The 25,566-nt window shown below is 37.7% G+C and overlaps 1 protein-coding gene across 8 annotated transcripts in view; it reads left to right on the top strand.

The window, feature by feature from the left end:
• rfx1a (regulatory factor X, 1a (influences HLA class II expression)) overlaps positions 1–25,566 on the top strand; it is a 75,519-nt gene that overhangs the window by 46,629 nt on the left and 3,324 nt on the right. For 2 of the 8 annotated variants that reach the window (XM_055664095.1, XM_055664091.1), the window contains 15 exons: positions 1,205–1,308; positions 2,341–2,608; positions 4,310–4,491; positions 5,665–5,712; positions 7,654–7,773; positions 10,029–10,165; positions 11,400–11,518; positions 12,502–12,611; positions 13,652–13,803; positions 13,931–14,028; positions 14,853–15,002; positions 16,514–16,722; positions 18,307–18,460; positions 19,884–19,929; positions 21,342–23,929. In XM_055664095.1, the coding sequence (XP_055520070.1) occupies positions 1,205–1,308; positions 2,341–2,608; positions 4,310–4,491; positions 5,665–5,712; positions 7,654–7,773; positions 10,029–10,165; positions 11,400–11,518; positions 12,502–12,611; positions 13,652–13,803; positions 13,931–14,028; positions 14,853–15,002; positions 16,514–16,722; positions 18,307–18,460; positions 19,884–19,929; positions 21,342–21,499 (2,055 nt within the window). In that variant the 3' untranslated portion in view covers positions 21,500–23,929. Of the gene's footprint in view, positions 1–1,204; positions 1,309–2,340; positions 2,609–4,309; positions 4,492–5,664; positions 5,713–7,653; positions 7,774–10,028; positions 10,166–11,399; positions 11,519–12,501; positions 12,612–13,651; positions 13,804–13,930; positions 14,029–14,852; positions 15,003–16,513; positions 16,723–18,306; positions 18,461–19,883; positions 19,930–21,341; positions 23,930–25,566 lie in introns of those variants that run through there. The other 6 variants (XM_055664097.1, XM_055664094.1, XM_055664096.1 and 3 more) reach the window with 5 other exon arrangements.

The following is a 25,566-nucleotide window of genomic DNA, read 5'->3' as shown; positions in this document are numbered from 1 at the left end:
AGGGGAGTGGTTAAGGGTAGTGAGGTCACTATGTTAAAGGCACATGCACTAGCCATCTACATGTCCCAAGTCAGATAGATGTTTGAGCATCTGGAAACTTAGGTGATCAAACTTCTCGATAAAAAATAAACCTTTATATTTCTATTTAAACATTTAGCATTCAATCTAAAATATCTTAAAAGTGAGTTTGGACATGTTTAAATTGCATGTTTAAAATGATGAAATTGACCTTTTTATTATTGCCTCAACTGAATATAAGGAAACATTTTCTGTGGGTAATAATGAAAATAAAATTCTATTGAAAAATCAGAAATTATAGTTTAGTTTTTGATGTGTAGTTCCTATAGGAAAGTCCTATGATGGATAGCTAAATATTCTATGGGGATGCAAAATAATTATTGTACGTTTAAAATAGCATTTGTTAAGATAAGCTTGCAATATGTATTGTAATTAGACTAGTCAGACAAGTAGTAGTCCAGTAAAAATGGACTGAACTGCATGGTTAGCACCTGCATTGGTTTAGAAAACCAATTGTGCAACACATTCACAGTAGTGTAGACGTTGCAATGCATGCATAATTTATAAGACTGATAATTATATAAATAATAATTTGCTTGCAATAATTTCAATTGTGAATAGTGGCTGCAAATAGATCATTTTGTTATTTTGTCCTATAGTACGGATACAGACCTTTCCACCCAACTTGCCCATGCCATTCAAGATGCCCCATCCAAACATATCACATTTGCCTGCATTTGGTCTATATCCCTCTAAACCTTTCCTATCCATGTACCTATTCAAGTGTCTTTTAAATGTTGTATTGCACCTACCTCAACTACTTCCTCTGGCAGTTTATTCCAGTTACCCGCCATCCTCTGAATGGAAAAATTGCCCTTCAGGTTCCAATTAAATCTTTCCCCTCTCACCTTAAACAATGTCCTCTAGTTCTTGAATCTCCTACCCTGGGTAAAGGCCTCTGGAAGATTGAAAGATTATTAAAAGAATGCTTGTGGGAATGAGTGGTGAAGTTTGGATTTGAACTGTGCCCAGTAATGTACATGTAGACTTTAAGTCATATTATTTAAATGGGGAGTATATTAAAGAAAAAGTAGTACTTTGCTTCAAAATAAATCTTGTTAATATTTCTAACTAATAGATGATGCTCCATAATGACCTTTTCTCTCTGGATAATCTCAATGTTTAGGTTCAGCAGTTACAACAGGTCCCAGTGCAGCCTGTTCAACATGTCTACTCGAACCAGGTGCAGTATGTAGAAGGGGGTGATGCCAGCTATACAGGAAGCACAATGTGAGTAGAAATATTGACTGTCAGAACACTTCACGGACATTGATAAATAAAAATGTGCTTGATAATGGAACCCATGTTATTCTTAAAACTGGAAGTTTGTATAGTTAATTTTAAAAAAAAAGGAATTAGAATCTTCAAAGTACAAAAGAAGGCCCCAAATATGTAATTGTTAATCTACATGAGTAAATGTAAAATTGATTACTATCTTGCCTATCTTAGCACCAACACAAATTGATCAAAAATTACTTGGAGGGAAGCAAGTGTCAATTATCTTACAAAAATTAATTTTGTAGTACTTGCTGCTATAAACATAGATACAATTGCTATACCTGTACTGTGAATTTGCATTACTATTTATTTACCAATTGATGCAACAAACCTTCAATTTAATCAAATTCTGATTGAAATCAGTTTTTATTATTAAGCAACTGTCTCAGACATTGATCTCAGAATTTTAGATTGTTATAACAAATATATCCGATTAGCTATAGTTATGTTTCAAACAGTGTTTACAGCTTTACAGAACATATTTGCATTAACTGCAACCACCCCTCCTTGATAACATTACATAATATTCGAAATGCACACATTTTGTACCTTCAGATTCATTTGATGAACTCAATACCTGCATTTAATATTATTATCATAATGAATGCCTGTTTTGTTTTAGAGAAAGGCTATCTATGGAACAAATTAAAAGAACTGCATGCCCCTCTTTGGTAACAAAATAATTAATAATATTTAATTCCATGCGATATATTTTAACTCTTACAATCAGTAAGTTTTTTTTGGCCTTCCATCACAGCAATGTGATGGATGTTTATGTAAAATTGTAAATTATGTTGTGTCTGGGGTCTATTTGTTTGTAATGTATGGCTGCAGAAACGGCATTTCGTTTGGACCTCAAGGGGTCCAAATGACAATTAAATTGACTATGACTATGAAAAGGTTTTTAAATGTACTTTTCAATATGTCGACAAACTGTCACTAAAGTCATCTTTGTGGATCCGCTGCCTTACTTTTTCATTTCAGACGTTCAAACAACTACCCTTATTCTGAAACTCAGCTGTACAACCAGAACACAGGCGGGAGTTACTATGAATCTCAGGGGACGCCAAACCAGGTTGCCACGCCGGTGACTTCGCAGAACGTGGTCAGTAGTGGAACGGTGCCAATGTATGTGACGGGAGGGCAGATTGTGGCCAACCCAGGAGGAGGGACCTATGTCATCCAGGGAGGTTACATGCTGGGGAGCTCCAGTCAGTCTTACAGTCACACCATGCGTGCCTCTCCAGCCACAGTGAGTCACCGGTCAACTCTTCCAAGTGCTGACTCCCCTGGGATTTCTGTTTTGTATTGTTCAATAAGGATGGTCAATAGCACAATTGTTAGACACCTACCTCCCAAACAGAATGTTGAAGATCTGAATCACAAGATCACCTGTCGCAGTTTAATTGCAATTACCTTTGTGCTCAAATTTAATTGGCTTTTTCCAGATAAAATATATTTTAAAGGAGGGATGCTCTTTAAAAAAAAAAGAGATAATAAGCATCTAGAACAGCAAGATTAATTTCTGTTGTCTAGTGGAATAGCATTTAAAGTATTTGCAGAAGAATTTGTACATCAAGATTGGAATAAAAATTGGATATGAAGTAAAAAAGAGGCAATTGAATATTGAATATATAAAATGTTTAGAATAATAATTGCACTGAGTATTGCGGCTACATCTCACATGAGAGTTCCCATATTTTAAATTACTAATATGAAAAATCTGTGCTTTATATATACGCACTTGAACTCCCAGATTCATAGCTTCTTAGACTCAGATACTCAATTAAAAATGATTTGATTAGACTTTTGTTTTACTGAATTGGTGTTTAATTAAGGAATATATTAGAATGCAAACAAATTTTGACAAACCTCCTAAAATTATGAATGGAGAATTCCAGATTATTACAAGACTGCTTTTCAGTATAGTATAATATATTTACAGACTTTGTACATGTTATCAATGATACTGAATTATGTCTGTAATAAAATTACATAATTAAACACAATTTTGAAATATGTTAAAGAAATATTGAACTATGTTGTAGAACTATTGTAGGATTAATTTGGTGTAGGGTTTTGAAACTAGCAGTGCACTACTGAGCCTTTTATATAACATATATCACAAAAATACACCTAAAAAGCACAAACGGTTTGCGCAGTGCATTCAATTGATTCACAATGAACAGAAGTGCTATGTAGAAGACTAAATTACTGTGTGTGTTGGGTAGATCACTTTCAGAGAGCTTTGTTTATTATTTTTTTAAATATGGTATCACTTAAGTACCTAAGAAATTAATGTGAATAGAAACAGTGGCACGATATTAATGTATATGTGAATCTTGTACCTTCAGGCAGAGCAGAGAGAGGGAGTTATGCAGAAGAAAGACAATGGGTGGAAAGGCTTATAGAAAGAGGGAGAGAGGAAGAATGAGAAAGAACGAAAAAGAGTGAGAAAAATAGAGATTTACCGAGAGAAAGATTGTGACAATTATAAATTATAAAATGGGGCAAATGTTCGATTTTCTTGTCAATAAAATTTTACTTGCATTAGAAACTAAGCATTTTTTATTTCCATTGGAATCAATTCAAATAAGGGTTTTACAATAACAAACCTGTCATGCCATATTTTGACCCAATCTGCAAGTTAAGTCCATCCCAATTCATTTTCCCTTTTGCAATGTTAGCAATGTGACAGCAGATCTGTTACTAATTAAAATTACTGTTTGAATGCTGCATTTTAAATAAAATTCAAAAAATATATATTATTGCATGAATTGTCTTTTGTTTCTCTTCTGTGGAATTGCACTGTTAAATATTATACATTTAATACTGAATTGTTGAATTAGCCCTTTTAAATTGCATTTAAATAATTAGATTTACAATAAAATGATATTGCAAGGAAGTAACATATCAAAATGATAAAAATCCGTTCTTTTTTGTTTTTGCACAGGTTCAGTGGTTATTGGATAACTATGAAACTGCAGAAGGAGTTAGCTTGCCCCGAAGCACTTTGTACTGTCATTACCTGCTACACTGTCAGGAGCAAAAACTAGAGCCAGTAAATGCTGCCTCATTTGGCAAACTGATACGATCAGTATTTATGGGACTCCGGACTCGGAGACTTGGCACAAGGTTAGCTCTTACCTTAAAATTTTCACAGAGTATACAGCAAAGTTTGGGATTGCAGACCAAACTGTCTTTTGAAAGTCATTTGTTAAACTTAAAATGGTTAGACTAGTATTATAAAATAATTTGTTACTTTCAGTTTTTCCTCCCTCCTAACTGAAATTAAACTTATCAAGAATCTTTACAGATTCAGATTCAGATTCAGATTCAATTTTAATTGTCATTGTCAGTGTACAGTACAGAGACTATGACTTATGACATTACTTTACAATGTCAGTATTAAAACATTTTATTGGGGTGACATGTCAATTTTAATTGTAATTTATTGAGCTTTTGTCATCTCATTATTCTAATCAAAATGGCAGTTTAATGTAACCCTGCTTACATTCCAAAAGAACGGAGTTTGTACGTTCTCCCTGTGACCTGCGTGGGTTTTCTCCAGGATCTCTGGTTTCCTCCCACATTCCAAAGACATACAGTGTTATGGGCTAATTGACTTGGTTAAAATTATAAATTGTCCTTAGTGTGTGTAGGATAGTGTTAGTGTGTGGGGATCGCTGGTCGGCGCAGACTCGGTGGGCCGAAGTGCCTGTTTCCACACTGTATCTCTTAACTAAACTAAACCCATTATCTGAAGTAACTGCTTTGGCTTGTCAATTTGATGATCTTGTATTAATTATTAAACTGACTATCGTAGCAATGTTAATATTTTTTACCTACCTACTCTAGAAAGTCGGGTAAACGAATAAAGGCGGATTAAGACAAAGCTCAACAAACACTTGTAGAACTGCACCTCTTTTTATGATGGCATATCATAGGCTTGATGACACAAGATAAAGAGAACGATTTCACATTCCTGCCATTCAGTGTCTTTTTATTTTTCTATCCTTTGCTAGTGTTTCAGTTTACACTCAATCTCCTATTTAGATCTCCTCTCCACGTACGTTTTGTTATTCACCTATTTCAATCAGCACCACTAGGACTTATGTATCTTACTTTCTCTTGCACTTCATTCTATCATAGTTTAGATTAGTTTAGAGATACAGAGCGGAAACAGGCCCTTTGATCCACCAAGTTGCACTGACCTGCGATCCCCGCACATTAACACTATCCTACACACACTAGGGACAATTTACATTTATTCTCAGCTAATTAACCTACAAACCTCTACATCTTTAGAGTGTGGGATGAAACCGAAGACCTTGGAGAAAACCACAAGGTCACACGGTAAATATGCAAACTCCGTACGGACAGCACCGTAGAGACTCCATACAGATATAGTTAGGATCAAACTCGGATCTCCGGTGCTGTAAGTGCTGTTAGGCAGCAACTCTATTGTTGCCCCATCATAATCCTTCCCTTATGTTCTCTTTGCCCTTTCCCCATCTCTGCAATTTTAACATATTTCATTTCTAACTTATCTCGGTTCTGAAGACGTCATTATTTAGATAGATTAGTTAGATAGATCTCAAGGAGCTAGTGGAGTCAAGGGATATGGGGAGAAGGCAGGCACGGGTTATTGATAGGGGGCGATCAGCCATGATCACAATGAATGGTGGTGCTGGCTGGAAGGGCCGAATGGCCTCCTCCTGCACCTATGTTTCTGTTTCTTATTCTGAAATGTTCATTCTTTTTCTCCCTCCATAGATGTTGTCAATCTGTTTAATGCAAACTGCTGTTACTTCACATTTCCACATCTGCAGTGCCAGGCTTTTGGATTCTGTACTTTAATTCTGTAAAATGTTTAGCAATGTGCTGTGGCACCACTGTGTGGCCAGAACTGATATTGCTCCTAAACTTTGGAAAGTTTCAAAAGTAATTACGAATGGTTCACCGAAGGGTGATCAATGGAAACTGCTAAATTATGAGATTAATCTTAACTTATCTTGGCATCTTACTTTTGTAAAGATTAATGTGTGTAGTACTGAATAAGGTGGTGAAATTGCAAATTAGTCGATATTAGAACTGTTTTGAAATTCTAAAAAATGCATGGAAAAGTAGAATAAAAGCAAAATGAAGGAGATATTTACAAAGATTGAGGAAAGGAGGAATATAACAGAATTTGTATTTATTTACATTCCTTTACTCTATATTTCTTGTCTCGAGTTGGAATTATCCCAGTAGTGATGGATTGATTACAGGGCGAGGCAAACCAAACACTTACGGTGTTTTTGAGAATCATTTTGGCCATTGGTCAGTTTATGACTTGGAATGTTTGAAGTTCATATTGACCGAAGGGATTCATTTGTTATTATGAATTTCATCTGCACAAGAATGTAGATGTAAATATTGTGGCCTGGAAATTGTCCCTTGTTGTGAAATGTGCACTAAAATACTGATTCTCAGAGGACATGTAGCAATTTGCCTGTTGGCCGCATGGATCTCCCTACTTTAAAATTTGTTTCTTGAAGTGTTGACATTGTTGAAAAGGCTGGCATTTGGCCATCCTTAACTGCCCTTTGACTGACTTGCTTCAGTTTGCATGGTCAAGAAATTAAACCATTTCTGCTGGTGAACAGCCAGGAGTTCCAAATATGGATCCATTAATGCTAGGTGCAACAGTCTTACCTGGTGTTTGGACCTGCTTTCCAACAATCATGGCAGTCATGGTGGCGCAGCGGTAGAGTTACTGCCTTACAGCGAATGCAGCTCCGGAGACAGGGTTAGATCCCGATTATGGGTGTTGTCTGTACGGAGTTTGTACGTTCTCCCCGTGACCTGCGTGGGTTTTCTCTGAGATCTCCGGTTTCCTCCCATATTCCAAAGACGTACAGGTTTATAGGTTAATTGGCTTGGTAAATGTAAAAATTGTCCGTAGTGGGTGTAGGATAGTGTTAATGTGCGGGGATCGCTGGTCGGCGCGGACCCGGTGGGTCGAAGGGCCTGTTTCCGTGCTGTATCTCAAAACTAAACTAAACTAAAAATCAACATTATATGCAAAGTGCGTGTATGTGGACCAATGTGGTAAATGTATGTGACACAAAGATTCATATCACTCTTGTGTACTCTGTGCATTCTAGGCTCATAACTGAGCAATGCAGTTGTATCAAATAATGTAAGACTTGAATTGATGTTTCTGACTCAAATCACGGTTGATCATCCACTCCTCGTATGCATTTTATAAGAAATTATATTACGACTATCAAATGTTTATCTTCATTTTTTTAGGGGAAACTCGAAGTATCATTACTATGGGCTTCGGATTAAAGCAAACTCACCACTAATTCGACTGATCGAGGATCAGCAACACTTGGCCATAAGACAACAGCCATTCACACAGAAGCAGAGGTGAGTAAGCAAAGATCCCGTCATGCTAATGCTAGTGAAGAGGCGGCAATTTTGAATCTACAACTGATTCAGATTGTGGAAGTATATATTTTTAAGACAACTAATCGCTAAAATGCAAGCGCAATGGTCCCAATAGTGCTTTCTATGATTAATGAGAAGGTACATGCTTAACGAAGTCCAATAATCTTTATTGTACCATCAAATCCATTAGTTTTCAGTATCAGCACTTTGCATTCAGTGAGATTTGATTAAGGGGATATTTTTTAATACAATAGAAAAGGATTGTGAACAAGGCTTGAAATCATTCTGCTACAGATGGATTGCTTGAACCATGGACTGCCCTAATATTATAATATTGTTACTTACTGTATTGTGCACTGAAATTGCTAATCTCACTTTTCTGCATAAAATTCAATTTGTCATGTTCTTGCCCATAACTATATTCCCTTAAACCCCTTTTAATCCTCTTCCCTGCCTGCATTCTCTCTGAGCTTTGTATCATCAGCAAACTTAGAAACATAACATTTGGTCCCTTCAGCCAAATTTTTGCTAAAGATTGTAAATAACTGCATCCCAAGCACCAACTCCTGCAACACCCACGAGTCACAGCCTGATAATCTGATAGAGATCTGTTTATTAAAACTGGAAATACTCAGCAGTATCTGTGGAAATAGAAACTTTCTTTCCTAGTTCTTGCACAGGGGAACCTTCATCATCTTGTAAAGTTAACTGCGTCTCTTTCCAAAGCTGCTGCCTGACCTGATGAGTGTTTCCAGCATTTTTTGTTTTTATATCAGATTTCCAGCACCTCCAGTTTTGTTTTTTTTCAAAGGACTTATTTCCACTTTGCTTTCTATCTGTTAATCATTTTTTTTCCTTTGCAATTGCATGTGCTTTAATCTCATTCACCAACCTCCTGACTGAGAATTCTATAAAAGCATTTTGAAAATCCAAACACACTCCTATCTATTTGATTGGCATGGTTAACTCCCAAGAACTGGAGTTCTTTAACTCCAGTATATTAGTCAAATATGATTTTCCTTTCATAAATCCATGCCTACTCTGTCCAGTCTTTTCAATATATCTATTGTAACATCCTTTTGTCATAGATGCCAGCATTTTACCTGCTTTTAATGTTGGACCAACATAGGCTGATTTTCTACCCTGAGAAATTTCTGTTCATTTAGACAGCTCAATTGAGACAGCTATCAATTAAAAAAACCCAAAGCATACAAATTATCTGTCTTCATAATTTAAACCTCGGCATTATGCTGTATTTCTACCAAGGCCAAATTGTATTTCCTAGCGTTTGGTGCTTGAACTGAAAATAGCGCTCTATTTAAGATCTGACCACTGATTTGTAAAACAATAGCATAAATTTCAACTTTTAATGTAATGGTCAACTTTTCAATTACTTTTAATTTGATTACTTTGCTGCACATCTAGGTAATAAATATTCAGTAATTTGTTTTCGTGGATTGCTAAATCTCTTTATTTCACCATTGCTGCTTGTCTCTTTATCATTTAGGATTTAATTAATTCATTTTTGGGATTAGGGCATCGCAGGCAAGGCCAGCATTTATTGCCCATCCTTAACTGCTCTGGAGAAGATGTTCGTGAGCTGCTGCCCTGAACCACTGCGGTCCTTATGGTGAAGGTACTCCACAGTGCTGTTGGGCAGGGAGTTCCAGGATTTAGACCCAGCAACTTGTCATTCTCTGATCTACACAGATTGTTTTATAATTCCCTGCACTATACCCTATCCTCCGTTACTTTGGCCACTTGCTGAGTTTCTCTTTGTTCCTTTGCATCTTTCTGTCCTTATTCAAGCAATTTATTGCACGTGCTTTCGTGATCCTTCAGGCATTCAGGTGATGTAAAGCTGACGCCCCTGTTGCAGATCCTTAGAGAATAACAGTTGTTGCATCATGAATGAAGAATTGCAAATTTCATGATTAATTTTGTCATCACCATGTTGGGCATTTTGGTGTCCTGAAGTTTCTGTCACCACTTATTATGGTGAAAGCAGTGGATGGCACTTCTAAGAGCTTTGTTAGATGTTAACTTCCAGGTCACTGTGGTATCAGTGTTGATGTTTGAGAGATCTTTTATGATGGACTGTCCCATTTGGATCATTAATTGCTTCTGGATTACAATTCTGGATCAAATGTCAACACTGGGAAAAAAGACGTGTTCTATATTAAACTTTTTTGGAAAATGCTACTTTGACCATAAAGGAATGGACTGTATTTCAGTCCGTTTTCTCCATGTTACAGACTCAAGCCAATCCAGAAGGTGGAAGGGATGACAAATGGCATGGGAGTTGGGCAACAGCAGGCTGGTGGCCTGTCAGATATCAGTGCTCAGGTGCAGCAATATCAGCAATTCTTGGGTGAGTTACTGGAGTTGATCTACATCCTTTGTAGCAGGAGCAGTACATAGACTTTGTATTGCAGTGCTATGGTAGTCACGAATGGGAACATAGTGACGCTTTCACCGATTTTCAGCTCATCAGTGAAGCCAAAATCTATTGTCTGTTTCACTGACTAATTTATCTGAATGTTGCATTATCTCATTCTTCCCATGGTTTAAACAAATATATATATTTCTTTTTTTACCTTATTTGTATCTATCTTTTATTTTACTGCTGTGCTGAAGTTTGAGCCTTCCAGAAAATGCTCCATTCATGAGAGATAACGGTGGAGATGCAGAATGGGGCTTTGAGGCACTTTACTGAAGTACAAAATCATACGCCATATATTTTCATGAACTGCTTAGTAATCTTATTGATATCTATTTGAGGTGAAAATCTACAATATAACTTAATGGATCAAGGAAAGCAGTAGACATCTCTGTTGATATAATAATAGAGATAGAAGGGGTGGCATGCAAAAGTATGTATTCATCACAGACAAAGGATATAATGGATTCCAGAAATGCTGCCTGTCCCGCTGAGTTACTCCAACATCTTGAGTCTATCTTCGATATAAGGGATTGTTGTCTATGATGCTCTGATGATCATCTTTGATGCAAATAATCTGTCCCCTCATTCAGTCTGAAGAAGGGTCTCGACCCGAAACGTCGCCTATTCCTTCGCTCCATAGATGCAGCCTCACCCGCTGAGTTTCTCCAGCTTTTATGTCTACCTTCTCCCCTTATTAATGTGCTCTGGTTATCAAATTAATAGTTGTTCAATCCATTGGAAAATATTTAATCCATATTTTTCTTTGATCAATTTTACATGGGTTGATCTAACTTTAAGCACCTCAATTTACAATGTCATGCTTATTGACACCTCCATGATCATAAATGAATCTTTTTTGGAAATAACCAAAAGCAATGCAGCACAACTCGTACAAACTCTTAATATCTTCTTCCAATTGGATATTTAATCTAATGGTGTGAAAACAATTTCTGAATTTTTATATTTGAAATTGACAGGTTCAATTATTGGACTGCTTTAGAACTCAAATATACAACTACAGAACTGTAAAAGTAACATTCTCACCATATTGTTCAAGAGCTTGACAATTGATCGAGTGTGTTCAGATTCTCCTTTGAGAGTTTAGTGATTTGATTGCAAGCATTTTAACTTGTTGCATTCTTCATTGTGTAATATATTTCAGATGCCTCTCGGGCTCTACCAGAGTTTGTTGAAATTGACTTGCAGGGGAAGACATTACCTGACGGTATCGCCATTGAACACGTCAAGGCGTTCCAGCACCTTTATCGGGAGCACTGCGAGGTGTTGTTATATTCATAATACACCTAATTAAAAGTGCAAGTTTATGTACCTAACATAACAGTCAAAACGTTTGATTTGTGACATTCTTATATTTTGGGGAGAAGATCTGGTTGTAATGAGGATGAAAGCATCACAAATGGAATCAAGGTAGATACAGAAGCGGGACAAATGGAGAACTGAAAGTTATACTATTGAAAGTGCAATAATGGATAAATAGGGAGAGAGCTTTCACCAGGCCAGACACAGAAAGAGGGGGTGAGGATAGGGCCAGACAATGTGAGTAGACCTGAAGAAGTGCCTCGACCCAAAACGTCACCCATTCCTTCTCTCCAGAGATGCTGCCTGGCCCACTGAGTTACTCCAGCATTTGGTGTCTATCTTCAAGGTAGTGGTTCTTTGATTGAGATAATGGGAGCACTGAGGTCAGGTGAAATGGCAAGGTCAAGCAAGTGTTTAAGAATATGAGTTGGGAATGAATAAGAGCTAATGAAGATAAGAAAATCGAGGACAAGGTGCATAAAATGGTGGTTGCAATTACCAGTGATGAAAAACTGGTACAAAGGCTGCGAAGGAAAGTAGTATAAGATAGTTTTGTGAGAAGATTGTCATACTTGGATGTGTGTTCAAGAGTTTTACATTATCGACAAACGGGTTAGAAAAAAGTGAGATAATTAAAGGATGAGAAAATACCATAGGTGTATGGAAAAGACTAGAGTATGATTTACTAAAATATGTGTCAAGGCCATGATATCCATGCCATCATCAACAAGAACGTTCTGGATGACAAGTTTGGTACATTCTCAAACTAGATAAGATTTTCACCTAAAATTAAATATATTTTTTTACTATTAATTCTAGATAAAATAAATACATTTCTAATTTGTCAATGCTATTACAAACTATTTTATTTTGTGGGATGTAACATTTTTGTCTTAAACGTTTTAGCCAAACATTTCTAATCCACTCTCATTTAATCTCTACAGGCGATCTTGGATGTGATGGTAAACTTACAGTTTACTTTGGTTGAAACCTTGTGGAAGACATTTTGGCGATTCAATTCTTCCCAGTCCAGTGATGGCTCAGGACTATCAGTGTGAGTGACAACAAAACAATGTTCAGAAGTGTGGAACTCATAAAATCAGGGTGGAAAAGCGCCTGATCTTGACATGCAAATCATTGGAGAGTGGTGAGGTATTGTTTTAGATTAGAATGATAAAATAAAGACTTCAACATTTTCTTTAATTTAATTTTCTCTCAGTTTTAATTTAGCTTAGTTTAGAGATACCGCTTGGAAACAGGCCTATCGGCCCACCGAGTCTGCACCGATCAGTGACCCCCCCCCCCCCCGCACATTAATGTTTCATCTTTCGTGTGGCGTACACAGCCTAATGTTGTTGGACAACTTGTTCTATTTGATCTTCCGTTTGTGCACGTCGAGTTGATTGCATTAGTCGAAACAGGGCGGACCATGTGAAGATTGCAATCGTCCACCCTGCACATTAATGCTATCCTACACAGACTAGGGGCAATTTACACTTATACCAAGCCAATTAACCTACAAACCTGTACGTCTTTGGAGTGTGGGAGGAAACCGAACATCTTGGAGAACACCCACGCGGGTCACGGGGAGAACGTACAAACTCCGTACAGAGAGCACTCGTAGTCAGGATCGAACCGGGGTCTCCAGTACTGCAAGCGCTGTAAGGCAGCAACTCTACCGCTGCTCAGTGAGAAAGAACATTTGCACTGTGAGAACACTTTTTCGCTTAAAATGAAAAAAATATGCCCAGAAATTCCTCCACAGTCACAATATCAACACCAGTCGAAGCAGAGTACAACACTCAGATATGGCTAAGTAGCTAATTTACTATCTAAACACCTAAACAAAAATACATTTCTATGCAACAGTACCTTCAATTGGATAGAGCTGGTACTTTATATCCAGTTTCCATTAAGAACAAGTCCATTCAGAGGAATAAAAATAAAACTAAAGCTACTGAAAACAAACAGGCCAATATTTTTTTTGCATCCGTGATTTGTTTTTGAGAATGTGTTGAATGATTTTGGCATTAAAACGAAGGATTATTGTGTGCTTGTTAGAAATGTCCCATGTCTTTGCTTTCTTTTTTGCAGTCATGATGAAGCTGAGAAACGCCTCCCTAAGTCATGCCTTGTTGTCCTCTGTAAGTATGAGCCTTCCCTGAAGTGGACGAAATACTGTGATAACATGCTTTACCAAGGTCTGGTGGAGATCCTAATCCCAGACGTCTTGCGGCCTATCCCGAGTAAGTATTTTCAGGAAAGATCATGCATTTGTGAATTTTATTTTTAAAGATTCTGATTGGAGTTTTGTGGTTCGGAAGCCACTGTGCACGATGAAATGTTGATTAACTTCAGTTCATTCATTGCCAGGTGCCTTGACTCAAGCAATTCGGAATTTTGCAAAAAGTTTGGAAAGCTGGTTAACCAATGCTATGATGAATGTCCCTGAAGAAATGGTTCGTGTGAAGGTAAGTGTTTCTGAGATCTCTCCTGTGTAATGTAATGCAAAAGAATAGGAGGTTAAATCTTTGGCAGACATAATAATAAATCTGAGCCCACTCAGTTTATAGGTTAAGTCATTAATGATGTGCATGTAGATTATGAACTCCTGACATGAACACACCTACATATGATCCAACTCCCATCATATTAATATATAAGATTGTTAAGGGTTTGGACACGCTAGAGGCAGGAAACATGTTCCCGATGTTGGGTGAGTACAGAACCAGGGGCCACACAGTTTAAGAATTAGGAGTAAGCCATTTAGAACGGAGATGAGGAAACACTTTTTCTCACAGAGAGTGGTGAGTCTGTGGAATTCTCTGCCTCAGAGGGCAGTGGAGGCGGGTTATCTGGATGCTTTCAAGAGAGCTAGATAGGGCTCTTAAAAATAGCAGTCAGGGGATATGGGGAGAAGGCAGGAACGGGGTACTGATTGGGGATGATCAGCCATGATCACATTGAATGGCGGTGCTGTCTCGAAGGGCCGAATGACCTACTCCTGCACCTATTGTCTATTGTCTATTGTCTACTATTAAATTCCCCCAAAAACCAAAGTCTGCACACATCATTTCTATGAATAGCAGAAGTTGTTTCCTCTCCCATCACTTTTAGTATTTAATTAATCATTCTTTTCAATCTTGTATGTTTTTGATGCCATTCATTAAACTGCGTTGCTTACCACATTGAGAGTTTTATCGATTTTTAAATATCAACTAATGGACGTCTGTAAAAAATGGAAACCGTTTGTTATCCGGCAACAGACGTTGCTATTCATTTTGAACTTTTGCAGGTGGCAGCAGCAAGTGCCTTTGCACAGACTTTGAGGCGCTACACATCGTTAAACCATCTTGCTCAGGCAGCCCGTGCTGTCTTACAGAATACTGCGCAGATTAACCAGATGCTGAGTGATCTAAACCGAGTAGATTTTGCAAATGTTCAGGTAATTAGCATTGCGTCAAATGCAAGATTTGTGTTCGACTTTAGCAGAGCTAAGAGAATCTCGTATGGTCTTAAGTGTGCCTAGTTTGGGTAGACCTCATATCCCATTGACTCCTGTTGGGAGAGGCGTATAGAAATGGCAACGTTTGATCAAGTCTTATATCCAACGATAAATACTGTTTTTCCTTGGGCTGGGGAAAAATGAACTAAAGTGTACAGGATTGAGGTGAGAGGGAAAAGATTTAATAGGAACCTGAGGGGCAATATTTTCAAAATGAGGGTGAATGAGCTGCCAGAGGAGGTAGTTGAGGCAGGTACTATCACAACATTGAAAATACATTTGGACAGATACATGGAAAGGAATGGTTTAGAAGAATACTATCCAAACATGGGAAAATAGTACTAATTTGGATGGGGCATCATGGACAATTTGGGCCGAAGGGCCTGTTCCCATGCTGTATAACCCCAATTATCAATAGAAGCTTAAAATAGCAGCAAAATACACAAAATGTTGTAGTAACTCAACTGTCCAAGCAGCATCTCCGTAGAACTTGGGTAGGTGATGTTTCAGATCAGGACACTTCTTCGTACATCTCATCTTCAGTCGGAAGAAGGGTGCTGACCCAAAACGTCATCTATCCATGTTCTCCAGGGATGCTGCCTGACCCGCTGAGTTATTCCAGCACTTTGTGTGTGTTTTTTGTTAACCACCCTCTATACAGTTCCTTATTTCTACCTTCTTAAAATAGCAGCTGTGTTTTTCAGGGAGGATGGTGACTGGTTACTAGAGGGTGGGGGAAGGTACCTGGAAACAGAGATAGCTTTTCTTCTGTTTGTCAATTTCCAAAGCTTAATAACTCTTATTAAGTCAATAACTCTTAAGTGGTTCTCTAGTTCAGGATCAAAATTGTGTTATAACCAATTCTGCTCGCATAATCCAGATAGCATTGTCAGTGAAGAAAGTGAATAGCATGTTGGCCTTTATAACAAAAGGGTCGAGTATAGGAGCAAAGAGGTCCTTCCGCAGTTGTACAGGGCCCTAGTGAGACCACACCTGGAGTACTGTCTGCAGTTTTGGTCCCCTAAATGGAGGAAGGACATTCTTGCTGTTGAGGGAGTGCAGCGTAGGTTTACAAGGAGAATGGAGACGAGGAAACACTTTTTCTCACAGAGAGTAGTGAGTCTGTGGAATTCTCTGCCTCGAAGGGTGGTGGAGTCCAGTTCTCTGGATACTTTCAAGAGAGAGCAAGAGAGAGCTAGATAGGGCTCTTAAAGATAGCGGAGTCAGGGGATATGGGGAGAAGGCAGGAACGGGGTACTGATTGGGGATGATCAGCCATGATCACATTGAATGGTGGTGCTGGCTCGAAGGGCCGAATGGCCAACACCTGCACCTATTGTATTGTATAATTCGTCACTCACATTGTGTCCAACTAGTGTTCTGGGAACACATGAGAAGTACCAGTGGTTCGTGAGCAGATTTACATAACAATGTTGTATTGTTTTTGCTAGGAGCAAGCCTCATGGGTGTGTCGTTGTGAGGATGGTATAGTGCAAAGGCTGGAGCAGGACTTTAAGATGACTTTGCAGCAGCAGAACTCCCTGGAGCAATGGGCATCTTGGTTAGACAGCGTGGTGACCCAGGTCCTCAAACCATATCATGGTTGCCCCAGTTTCCCCAAAGCAGCCAAACAATTCCTTCTCAAGTGGTCTTTCTACAGGTGGGTTTTTTTCTGCTTATCTCCTCAGAGCAAACTATTAAGTGATCTAATTAAGAGGGTCGATAAGTCATGAAGAACCAGCTAGCCATTTGTGTTATTTAAATTGGAACGTCATCAACGCACTTTAGTTACATGAAACAAAATGTTATTTTTTTTATTCTTCATCTTGTCGAGTCCACACACAAGAATAGAAGTTGTTCAGCCACTTCTCGGCATCTGCATACAATAGTGTCTGTCTTGCTCTTCTTGTGCGTGGAGGTGGAAAGATTGGTGGAGACAGAGCCGCGACGTGAACGCTCTTTCCTTGACCCCTTTTTTATCCTGTATAGTTTTGTTTCACATATAGCATTCAAAGCAGAGAAGGGTTGGTGAATAAATTTCAAAGACTTTGTGAGCAGAAGCAGACAATTAGGTTTCTATACGCTTCATCCAGTGTCGAAAGGTGGTGCTGCAGCATGTACAAAGATTGTTCCCGACAGATCACCATTGTATCAGCATATTTATTAGGTGGCAGCACATATGTTGCCTCACTTTTAATAATACCCTCAACTGTAAATGTGTAATGACAGGTGGCATTTTATGGACACAGGTTTATGATTTGGAAAAGTAGACATGAATTTAAAAGCTTTCATTCAAGGCTTGGGATACCCCCTGAGTTCTTCACAAGCAATTGATGATTAAAGTGTAGTCACTTATTCCAGAATTAGAACAAAATGCATGCAAAATTTGATCTGACTTTCATTGATCTTTGGTTAGTTATTCTTCTTTCTGGTATCGTCCTTGCACTACTGACGCTCAACACCCAAAAGGAGCAGGAATCCTACAAGGGATGACATTGCAATATGCTTTAATATCATGACAGTAATAGTTATATTTCATTAACTCTACAACCCACGTGCAGTTTAAAGGGGAAAATATTTGAGTCCTTTTTCTTCAGGAAAAGAAAACATTCCACAGTCCATGCTACTCTATAAAGCCAGAAAATTCTCAGCAGATCAGACAGAATCTGAGGAGTGGAACGCACTCAATATTTCGGTTTGATTTTTATTTCACTGGTTGCCCCATCTTTATTATTACATCAAAAAAGCCAGCACTCTGAAACTTGGATCCCTCTTCACTTACAAATGAAATTCCTCGTATTTTTGCAAAACATACTTGGCTAATAAAGTATTATATTGTATTACAAAATACAGGGTTTTTTTTGCCATTTATCCACCTGACACATTGCTTTTCTTTTATCAAGGAGAGAGTGATACGGGATAATAATAATAATAAATAAATTTATTTGCGGGCGCCTTTCAAAGTCTCAAGGACACCTTACAGAAATTAACAAGAGTAAAAAAAATATAATCGGAGTAAAATAAATAATAAAGACATCACCAATACACAAATTAAAGACAGAATTCGATCCAAAGACAAAAAAATCAAAAACACAATGTGAAGAGAGAGCAGCGGCAGCTAAACCGCGCCAGCGTACACTCTCCCTTCCGACTTAAGGGCTTCAAAAATAAATAATTTAAGAATGTGTTCCAAGTTTAAACATGTATAAAGGGATTGCAGAAACAGCTTCTCTTCTTATTCTAGTTCAATGGTGATTCGCGATTTGACTTTAAGGAGTGCGGCAAGTTTTGGGTCTTTTCATCTCATTCGCCTTCTGTATGATGAATACATGTACTATTTGATAGAACACCGAGTGGCTCAGGCAAAGGGAGAAACACCCATTGCTGTCATGGGCGAGGTAAGTCTCTATGTATCTCCCTGTCAATTTGCAATTGCACATAGGTATGTGTTATTTTTTACCTGCATGCTGAGTACAGTCATTGTAAATGTTTGCTACAATTTGTACAGCTGCCACCTATTGCTGACACAATATACACTTTTCCAATTGCATAAATAATGAGCAACTATTCTGAGTTGTGAAAGCACTAAACAATCTAATTTTAAAAACAAGGAAATACCCCTTAAATTTGTAGAAATTAAAATATCCATCAGTGTGTGCTTGTAAGGGCCTGTTTCTGCATTGTATCTCTAAAGTTTAAAATCTAAAAGTTGTTCCCAAAGGTTTTCAAAGTTTAAATGTAATGTTTTGCTGCCTTTCCTTTCTGAGTCTTTAGTTTCCAATCACTTTCTGGTTCCCCTTTAATAGCTGGTTTGACGGTTATCATTATTTTTCATGCTTTGCTCTGCTTTCTCTATCCTTAATTCTCCTTGGTAAAGGCAAAATACTATTTGTCCCATGTGTCCTTGAGCAGTTTGTCCAATAAGTGTAATTAGCACTGAATGCCGAGAAAAAAAAAAATCTAGCTTGTGGATAGATTGCCTCAACAATTCTGTGCCTCTGGAGCAAGTCAAAGTCACTTACTAAACATGTAAAACAAGAAAATCTTAAGTCAACAAAACAACTGAATAGATGGTTATCTTCCAATCAGCAGTCGTTCCAAATGCTGTTGTTTCCAAAATTGCCAAACTCACTACACATGATAATTAAATATTAATTGGCTGTGGAGAAAAGGAAATGCTGTGGGGACTGAGCAGCAAAGGTGGATCTTATCAGATTTTCCCGCCATTCTCTTCGGCCCTTCCACTTCTGTCTCTTCCCCTTGCCCCTCTCATCCTTCCTCCTTCCCCCAGTTTAAGCGAAAAAGTATCCTTCAGGAAATGTGCTTCAAGTGTGGCTATCGAGTTAAAGACAATTATTATCCCAAAAACTTATAATATTGGCAAATAAGCATTGAGACTGTGGATTGCAAACATTTCAGAATTCAGTAAAAGAAGACCAGGACATTGTTAAAGAAAGAATAATGCAACAATTACCCAGCCAGAAACATAAAGAAAATAGTATAAAACCCCCCACCTCTCATCTTCAGCGTGAAATGTTAACCGTTTCTCTTTCCGCAGATGCTGTCTGACCTGCTGAGTGTGACCAGCATTTTCTGTGTTGGCTACCTTTATTCTGACAGTATGATTAAAACAAGGGAGTCAACAATCAGCTTCATTCTATTTCATGCATTAGTGTATAACAGTTACGATGCTTATGTCCTTCAGCTGCTTGTTGTCAGTTAAACATGCTAATATTTAGGCTGCTGGTTCATATCTCTTCAACCATTTTATTATAGCAGTGCAATAAAGTCAAACTAATATATTTTTTCTTTGCATTCCAGTTTGCTGATCTTGGGCGGGCTTTAAACCCTCTGGACCCTGACAAAGGTTAGTACAGTAACTGAGCACAAAATAACTTAACGCCTCTACAGTTTTCTATTACAGCTGAGTTTATGGCACTGGAAGAAAATTCTTTGAGGTGAAAGTAAATATTTAATAAAATGCAGTATTGTCATTCACCAGAAATGATCCTCGCTTGGCTCAGTTTAAAGATTGACATCTAAACTTAACCTGATGTGGCCACGTCTAGTGTCAGTGCATTCCTCAGCAAAGTCACGGTGGTGCTGCGGTGTGCCTTGCAGCGAATACAGCGCCGGAGACCCGGGTTCAATCCCGACTACGGGTGCTGTCTGTACAGAGTGTTTACGTTCTCCCCGTGACCTGCGTGGGTTTTCTCTGAGATCTTCGGTTTACTCCCACATTCCAAAGATGTACAGATTTGTTCATTTGCGTGGTAAATGTAAAAATTGTCCCTAGTGTTAATGAGTGGGGATCAGTGGTCGGCGCGGACCCGGTGGGCCGAAGGGCCTGTTTCTGTGCTGTATCTCTAAACTAAACTAAAAAACAATAAAATAAATGGTCCTGGATCTTAGAGCATGCGGTTTGGCGTACTCTAGCAGGGACAATACCTTTCACTGCAAGACCAGTGAAGTTGAACTTTTCAAGTTCAGTGTAGAGGGCATGGAGGTTCTTTATCAATATGTGGATTATGCCAGTGCATATCCCTGGGGTGGAGACAATGGAGCGCAGAGTTGGGTTGTGCACCTGATCAGGACGAATATTAACAAATATCCCTGCATCACAACTTCGGGCATCCCTCCATGAAACTCTGGAGGGTCAGACGAGCACAGGGAACAACAACCTGCTCCTCTCCCTGCGCTGTAGAACAGAGCGGTTCAGGAAATCCTTCACCCTGGCAGCCATTATATTTTATAATACTGACCATTAAAGCTGTATGGGGATGCTTTGCACTTTTAATAGTTATTTATTGGGTTCTTTTTAAGTATTTATTGCTTTCATGTATTGTCCATATTTTATGTATTGTCTGCTTTACGTTCTGACTGTGTTGGCTACTGGACACCTAAAGTTCCCCGAGGGGATTAATAAAGTATTTATCATCATCATCATCATCATCAACTCTTCCCAAATTTTCCCCACAAAACAAGGAGATGGATGACAATCTCATCTCCAACACAGCCGTCCCAAGGGGTTGTTGCCGATGCTCTGATTGTGAAGGATCTGACGGGGATGGCCCTTTAAGGGAATGGTCTTGGTAGTTCTGACGATGAGGCATTCTGCCAGAGGACTAAGTAGGTGTTTAAGTAGAATTCTATGGTTTGCCATCTCTGATCCAAACCATCGGGGGGTAAAAAGTAAAAGGGGCTAAATAAGGAATGGATTTCAGTGGAGGCATACGATCGGGCTGCGATCAACTTGTATCTGTGTTTCTGTTTAATCAGATGAAGAGGAGGAGGAAGAAGAAAGTGATGATGACAGCCAACAAGAGATTCCAATGGACAATGAGCCCATGTTAGTGACGGACTCCTTGGAGCCACCAGCCAAACTGTCACGGACTGACTCGAGGGGGGTGTTTGTTCAAGCACCACCAACCAACTGAATATATAACGTAGGATGCAAAAGAGGAAAACTTTTGCTTGAATTTAGTATCATTAACTCTCCTGGCACCTGATAGCCATTGCATAGAAAGACATTGTCTATAGTTATCACGAATATCAAACTTCTACCAAAATTATTTTAGTTCAACATTTATTTATAAGTTGTATTTAAGAAATAAAGAAAATCTTTCCACTAGGAGTATAGTATATTAGTAAATGACTGCTGTTACATCATTACTAACTTTAAAAACACTCAGCTCGCAGATTATATGAAAGCTAAAGCACTACCAAGCTCAGTATTGTGCTGCTTTTGAATGCCACAGGAGCCCAAAATTGCCCAAACACCACAATTTTAATCTCATTCAGCAGATATTTGCTCGATTTTTGTTATGAAAATAAGTAACATTGAATATTTCTTTGGTGCTGCTGTAATAACACAAAATGGAAAATCACTCTGATTTCAAAAGCAAATACGGATTGCGGTTCGCTCGAAACCTTGTATTTAGGTACACTAAAAAGTGCTCACTTATAGGAAGCAGAGTGCTTGGTGTTGGGCTTTCTAGTGTACCATTAGTGAGAATAAACTTTGAAACCTACTGGATGGTTAGGCCAGCTTTTATGGGTTTCCTCAATTTAAAACAAAATTGCACAAGAAACATAACCCAGCAAAAATAATCGACAGTTAACCAGCTGACAGGAATAGAAGGTTGAAGAGAGGACGCAGGAATTAAATTGCTGAGACATAACTCACTGATAATGACAAACTTGCTCATACTTTCACTCTGGTGGAGCATTTCTCTTTTTAATCAGTCTTGGAAGGGTTCTTCAGCTGTTTTGGTTGTCACTGACTTTTAAAGCGCTGCGTATTAGACTTGTTAAAAGAATGTGCAGCTTTGATATGGCCACCAGCTGGTTTGCATAACAGAAAAACACTTTTTTTAAACTTTCACACAGGTAAATCATTTATAATTGTTATGATATTTTCTTCTACCGTTCATAGAATTAAGGTTATTTTAAGCATAATCTACATCATCTTGCTGTTTTGTCCTTTGAATCTGTGGCCCTTCAACTGCAACCCTGTTTATTGCTTCTCAACTTGAAGAACTGAGCACTTACATAGAGTACAATAAGGTGCTATCTTAAAATGAGAAATTATTACTTAAAAAGTTACTGTAAGCATTCGCTTTTTATTTTCTTGGCTTTAAACTCAAAATTGATATGACTGAGCAAGTCAGAAATTGAACATTTTATTGCCTATTGTATTAAAAAAATATTTAAAAAATGTATTTAATATCCCATTATGAGGATTGGTTACATTAGTTACAAATGAGGGATATGAGAGAACTAAAAGTTAAAATAGGCTGAAAGCTGCAAATGTTATATTTTTCACAGTGTATGGAGTGTCCTAAGATTGCGACTAGGTTTTCAGATTATGTTAGGCAAGTTGTATTATTTTAGGTTGAACATTATTGCCTTTGCAGTGTATTTTATCCATTTGTAAAACCAGGCAGGGATGAAAACAATGCAGCAGAAGAGAGGGAAAAATATCAGGATGCTATTTTGTTAGGTTGTAACTTTCCCAATACCAGTTGGTGAGTAGCAAAATTCATACCAGTACCATTTTACTAATCTACTGACATGGAGCTGCTGCATGCAACATTTCTAAATATCATTTTACTTTTACATTTTATTATGTAATTGATGCATTTACCATAGTAGTATTGGTTTGTTCTGTTCTGTGCAGCGTTCCCTTTCAATATTGCATCAAAAGACAAATAGAGAATTAGGCTGTTCGCTTTAACATTTCATTGTCTTCTCTGACGTAGTCCTAATGAACTTGCCTTGAATATCAATGAATTCTGAGTTTATAGATAATTGCTATCAAGAGTTCTACTCAATCAACTTCAGAGATATATTATATGTACATTGATAAAGACAAATTGTTGATAAAAGCTAAATTTGCATCAATGGGAAATTTATAATATTTTCAACTTGCCCACTAACTATATTCAAAGGCCGTTGTATCAAAATAATATTGTGTTAGTATAAATAATCAGAATTCAGGCCTACAAATTTGACCTTTGTCATATGTTTGTGCCTAACATTTAATTTGGGTTTGACTTTCTTGGAAAGCCATATTCAAGATGATTCATTAAGCACTGCTGCTCTGTACATACCTACAACTCAGTGACCTAGGAAAAAATAAAACAGTTTTTGAAGACCTTTGGTTCATTTGAATCAATGTTTAAAGAATAATAGCTAAATTTGACACTATATGTTGAATTCTTTACTAAACAGTCCTTTAAAACCACTTACCACTTTTTGGATCCTCACTTATTTGGATGGATAGATACACTTATTGGAAATAAAACCAGAAAATGCAGGGGACAATGTGCAGATAATGCAGCATTGCTGAGGCCAAAATACACTTTTTTTTAAATCTAGTCCTGTGCTGTCATGACTTGTTAATGGTTGATGATTTAAAAAAAAAAATGTTTTATTTGATTCTTTATCAACTTTCTTTTCCATTCATTAAATCCCGTTCTGTCCTGGCTCTTGGTGCTGAGAGAAACCAGAGATTAAATTCACGCCAGGTTCTGAATTAGCTTCCAGCAATATAGTCTATTGCTGGAATACAGTCTAGAAAGATAACAAATGCTGACTCGTATAATATGCAAAACCCCTGCAGTTGGATGCATAAATAGAACAACAGTTCCAAAGGGTTAACTAAGAGTTAGGATATATATCTTAGAAAATGATATTAACTATTATTTGCTTTATTATCATTTGAGTAAACAACTGATGCATAGCAAGATGAGTAAAATTAATTCTGGAAATTAATTAAAAATAATATTGGTGCAGTCAAAATGAAAATATTACTGAGGGATGCTGAAGGAGAGAATGTGTAATTGGCCACAGGGAAGGAAACAAACAAAGTTGAGGAAGAAATGCACCAAAACCAACTTTATTAAGTTAGTTTGCTCAATAGAAATGGAAAGAAAAATCCCAGGGCTGTTGTGTTGCTGTTGTGTTGCTGTTGTGCAGAATTATCCAGTACGTCCAGAGCAGTGCTTTAAGGAATTAATTATAATCAAATTTATGCTAATACTTAAATTAAAACAAAGATTCAAGAGCAGCAAGGCAACTGTGATTTTTACTTGAGTGCTGACTAGCTACTAAAGGGAAATGTTATTTGAATTTGCAGTGAAGATTTTTTTTTTAAATCATACAAACGTAATTTTATAATTGTGCCTTGAAACAAAACTGTTTTAGATTTCAGAATCAAGATGCAAAACTTGGTTTTAGTTGTGCTGAGCTGGATTAAGTCCTGCATTATGACAAATTGAAAGAAGAGCAGATGGTTTTAATATTTGTTGTGATTTTTCGGCCCTCTGAGGATTATCTTTGCCAGTAGACATAGAAGCATACAGTGTGGAAACAGGCCCTTCGGCCCAACTTGCCCACACGAGAAGAGAAGTGAAACTGTCCTACATTGGCTGGTCTTCATAATTAGTAGTAAATTATCTTTTAAATTAAAATATTAAACTTTTAATTAGTTTAACAGTTAAACTGACTTTTAGATAGTTTAAAACTAACTTTTAAAGTTAGTTTTAAAAGTAACTAAAACTAAAACTAAAAGGCTTTTTAAAAGACAGAAATTGTATTTTGACTCTTAATGGTAGCAAACGCCCTCACCGAAACTTATTTTGTACAAAGTTTTCATTCCCTGCCTCACCCAACTTCCATGCCAAATTACTGTCCAGTATAGGCATTTGGAGTACAAGAGCAGCTCCATTAAAAGCTGTAAGCGCCCAGTTTCGCCTGCTGGAGACATCTTCACCACAAATGCACGTTCCACATGGGACTCAACGACTCTTAGATTACGTAGAAGTTCTCATGGAAACACTCCTCTTTACTTGGAGTGGAAAACTCCACGCAAGAAAAGGAAACAATTAACAGGTTCAGCGAAAAAAAATCGCTAAATATGCCTGCATTTTCTATTTTTAAAATACCTCGGTTGGATCAATTTTAAGCTGTTGTGGTGATTGAACAGGAGTAGATCAGTGAT

This window comes from Leucoraja erinacea, chromosome 39 (genome assembly GCF_028641065.1).
Source record: "Leucoraja erinacea ecotype New England chromosome 39, Leri_hhj_1, whole genome shotgun sequence".
NCBI classification, from domain to species: domain Eukaryota; kingdom Metazoa; phylum Chordata; class Chondrichthyes; order Rajiformes; family Rajidae; genus Leucoraja; species Leucoraja erinaceus.
Note: the sequence above shows the minus strand (reverse complement) of the source record. Positions and strands in the feature narration are given on the sequence as shown.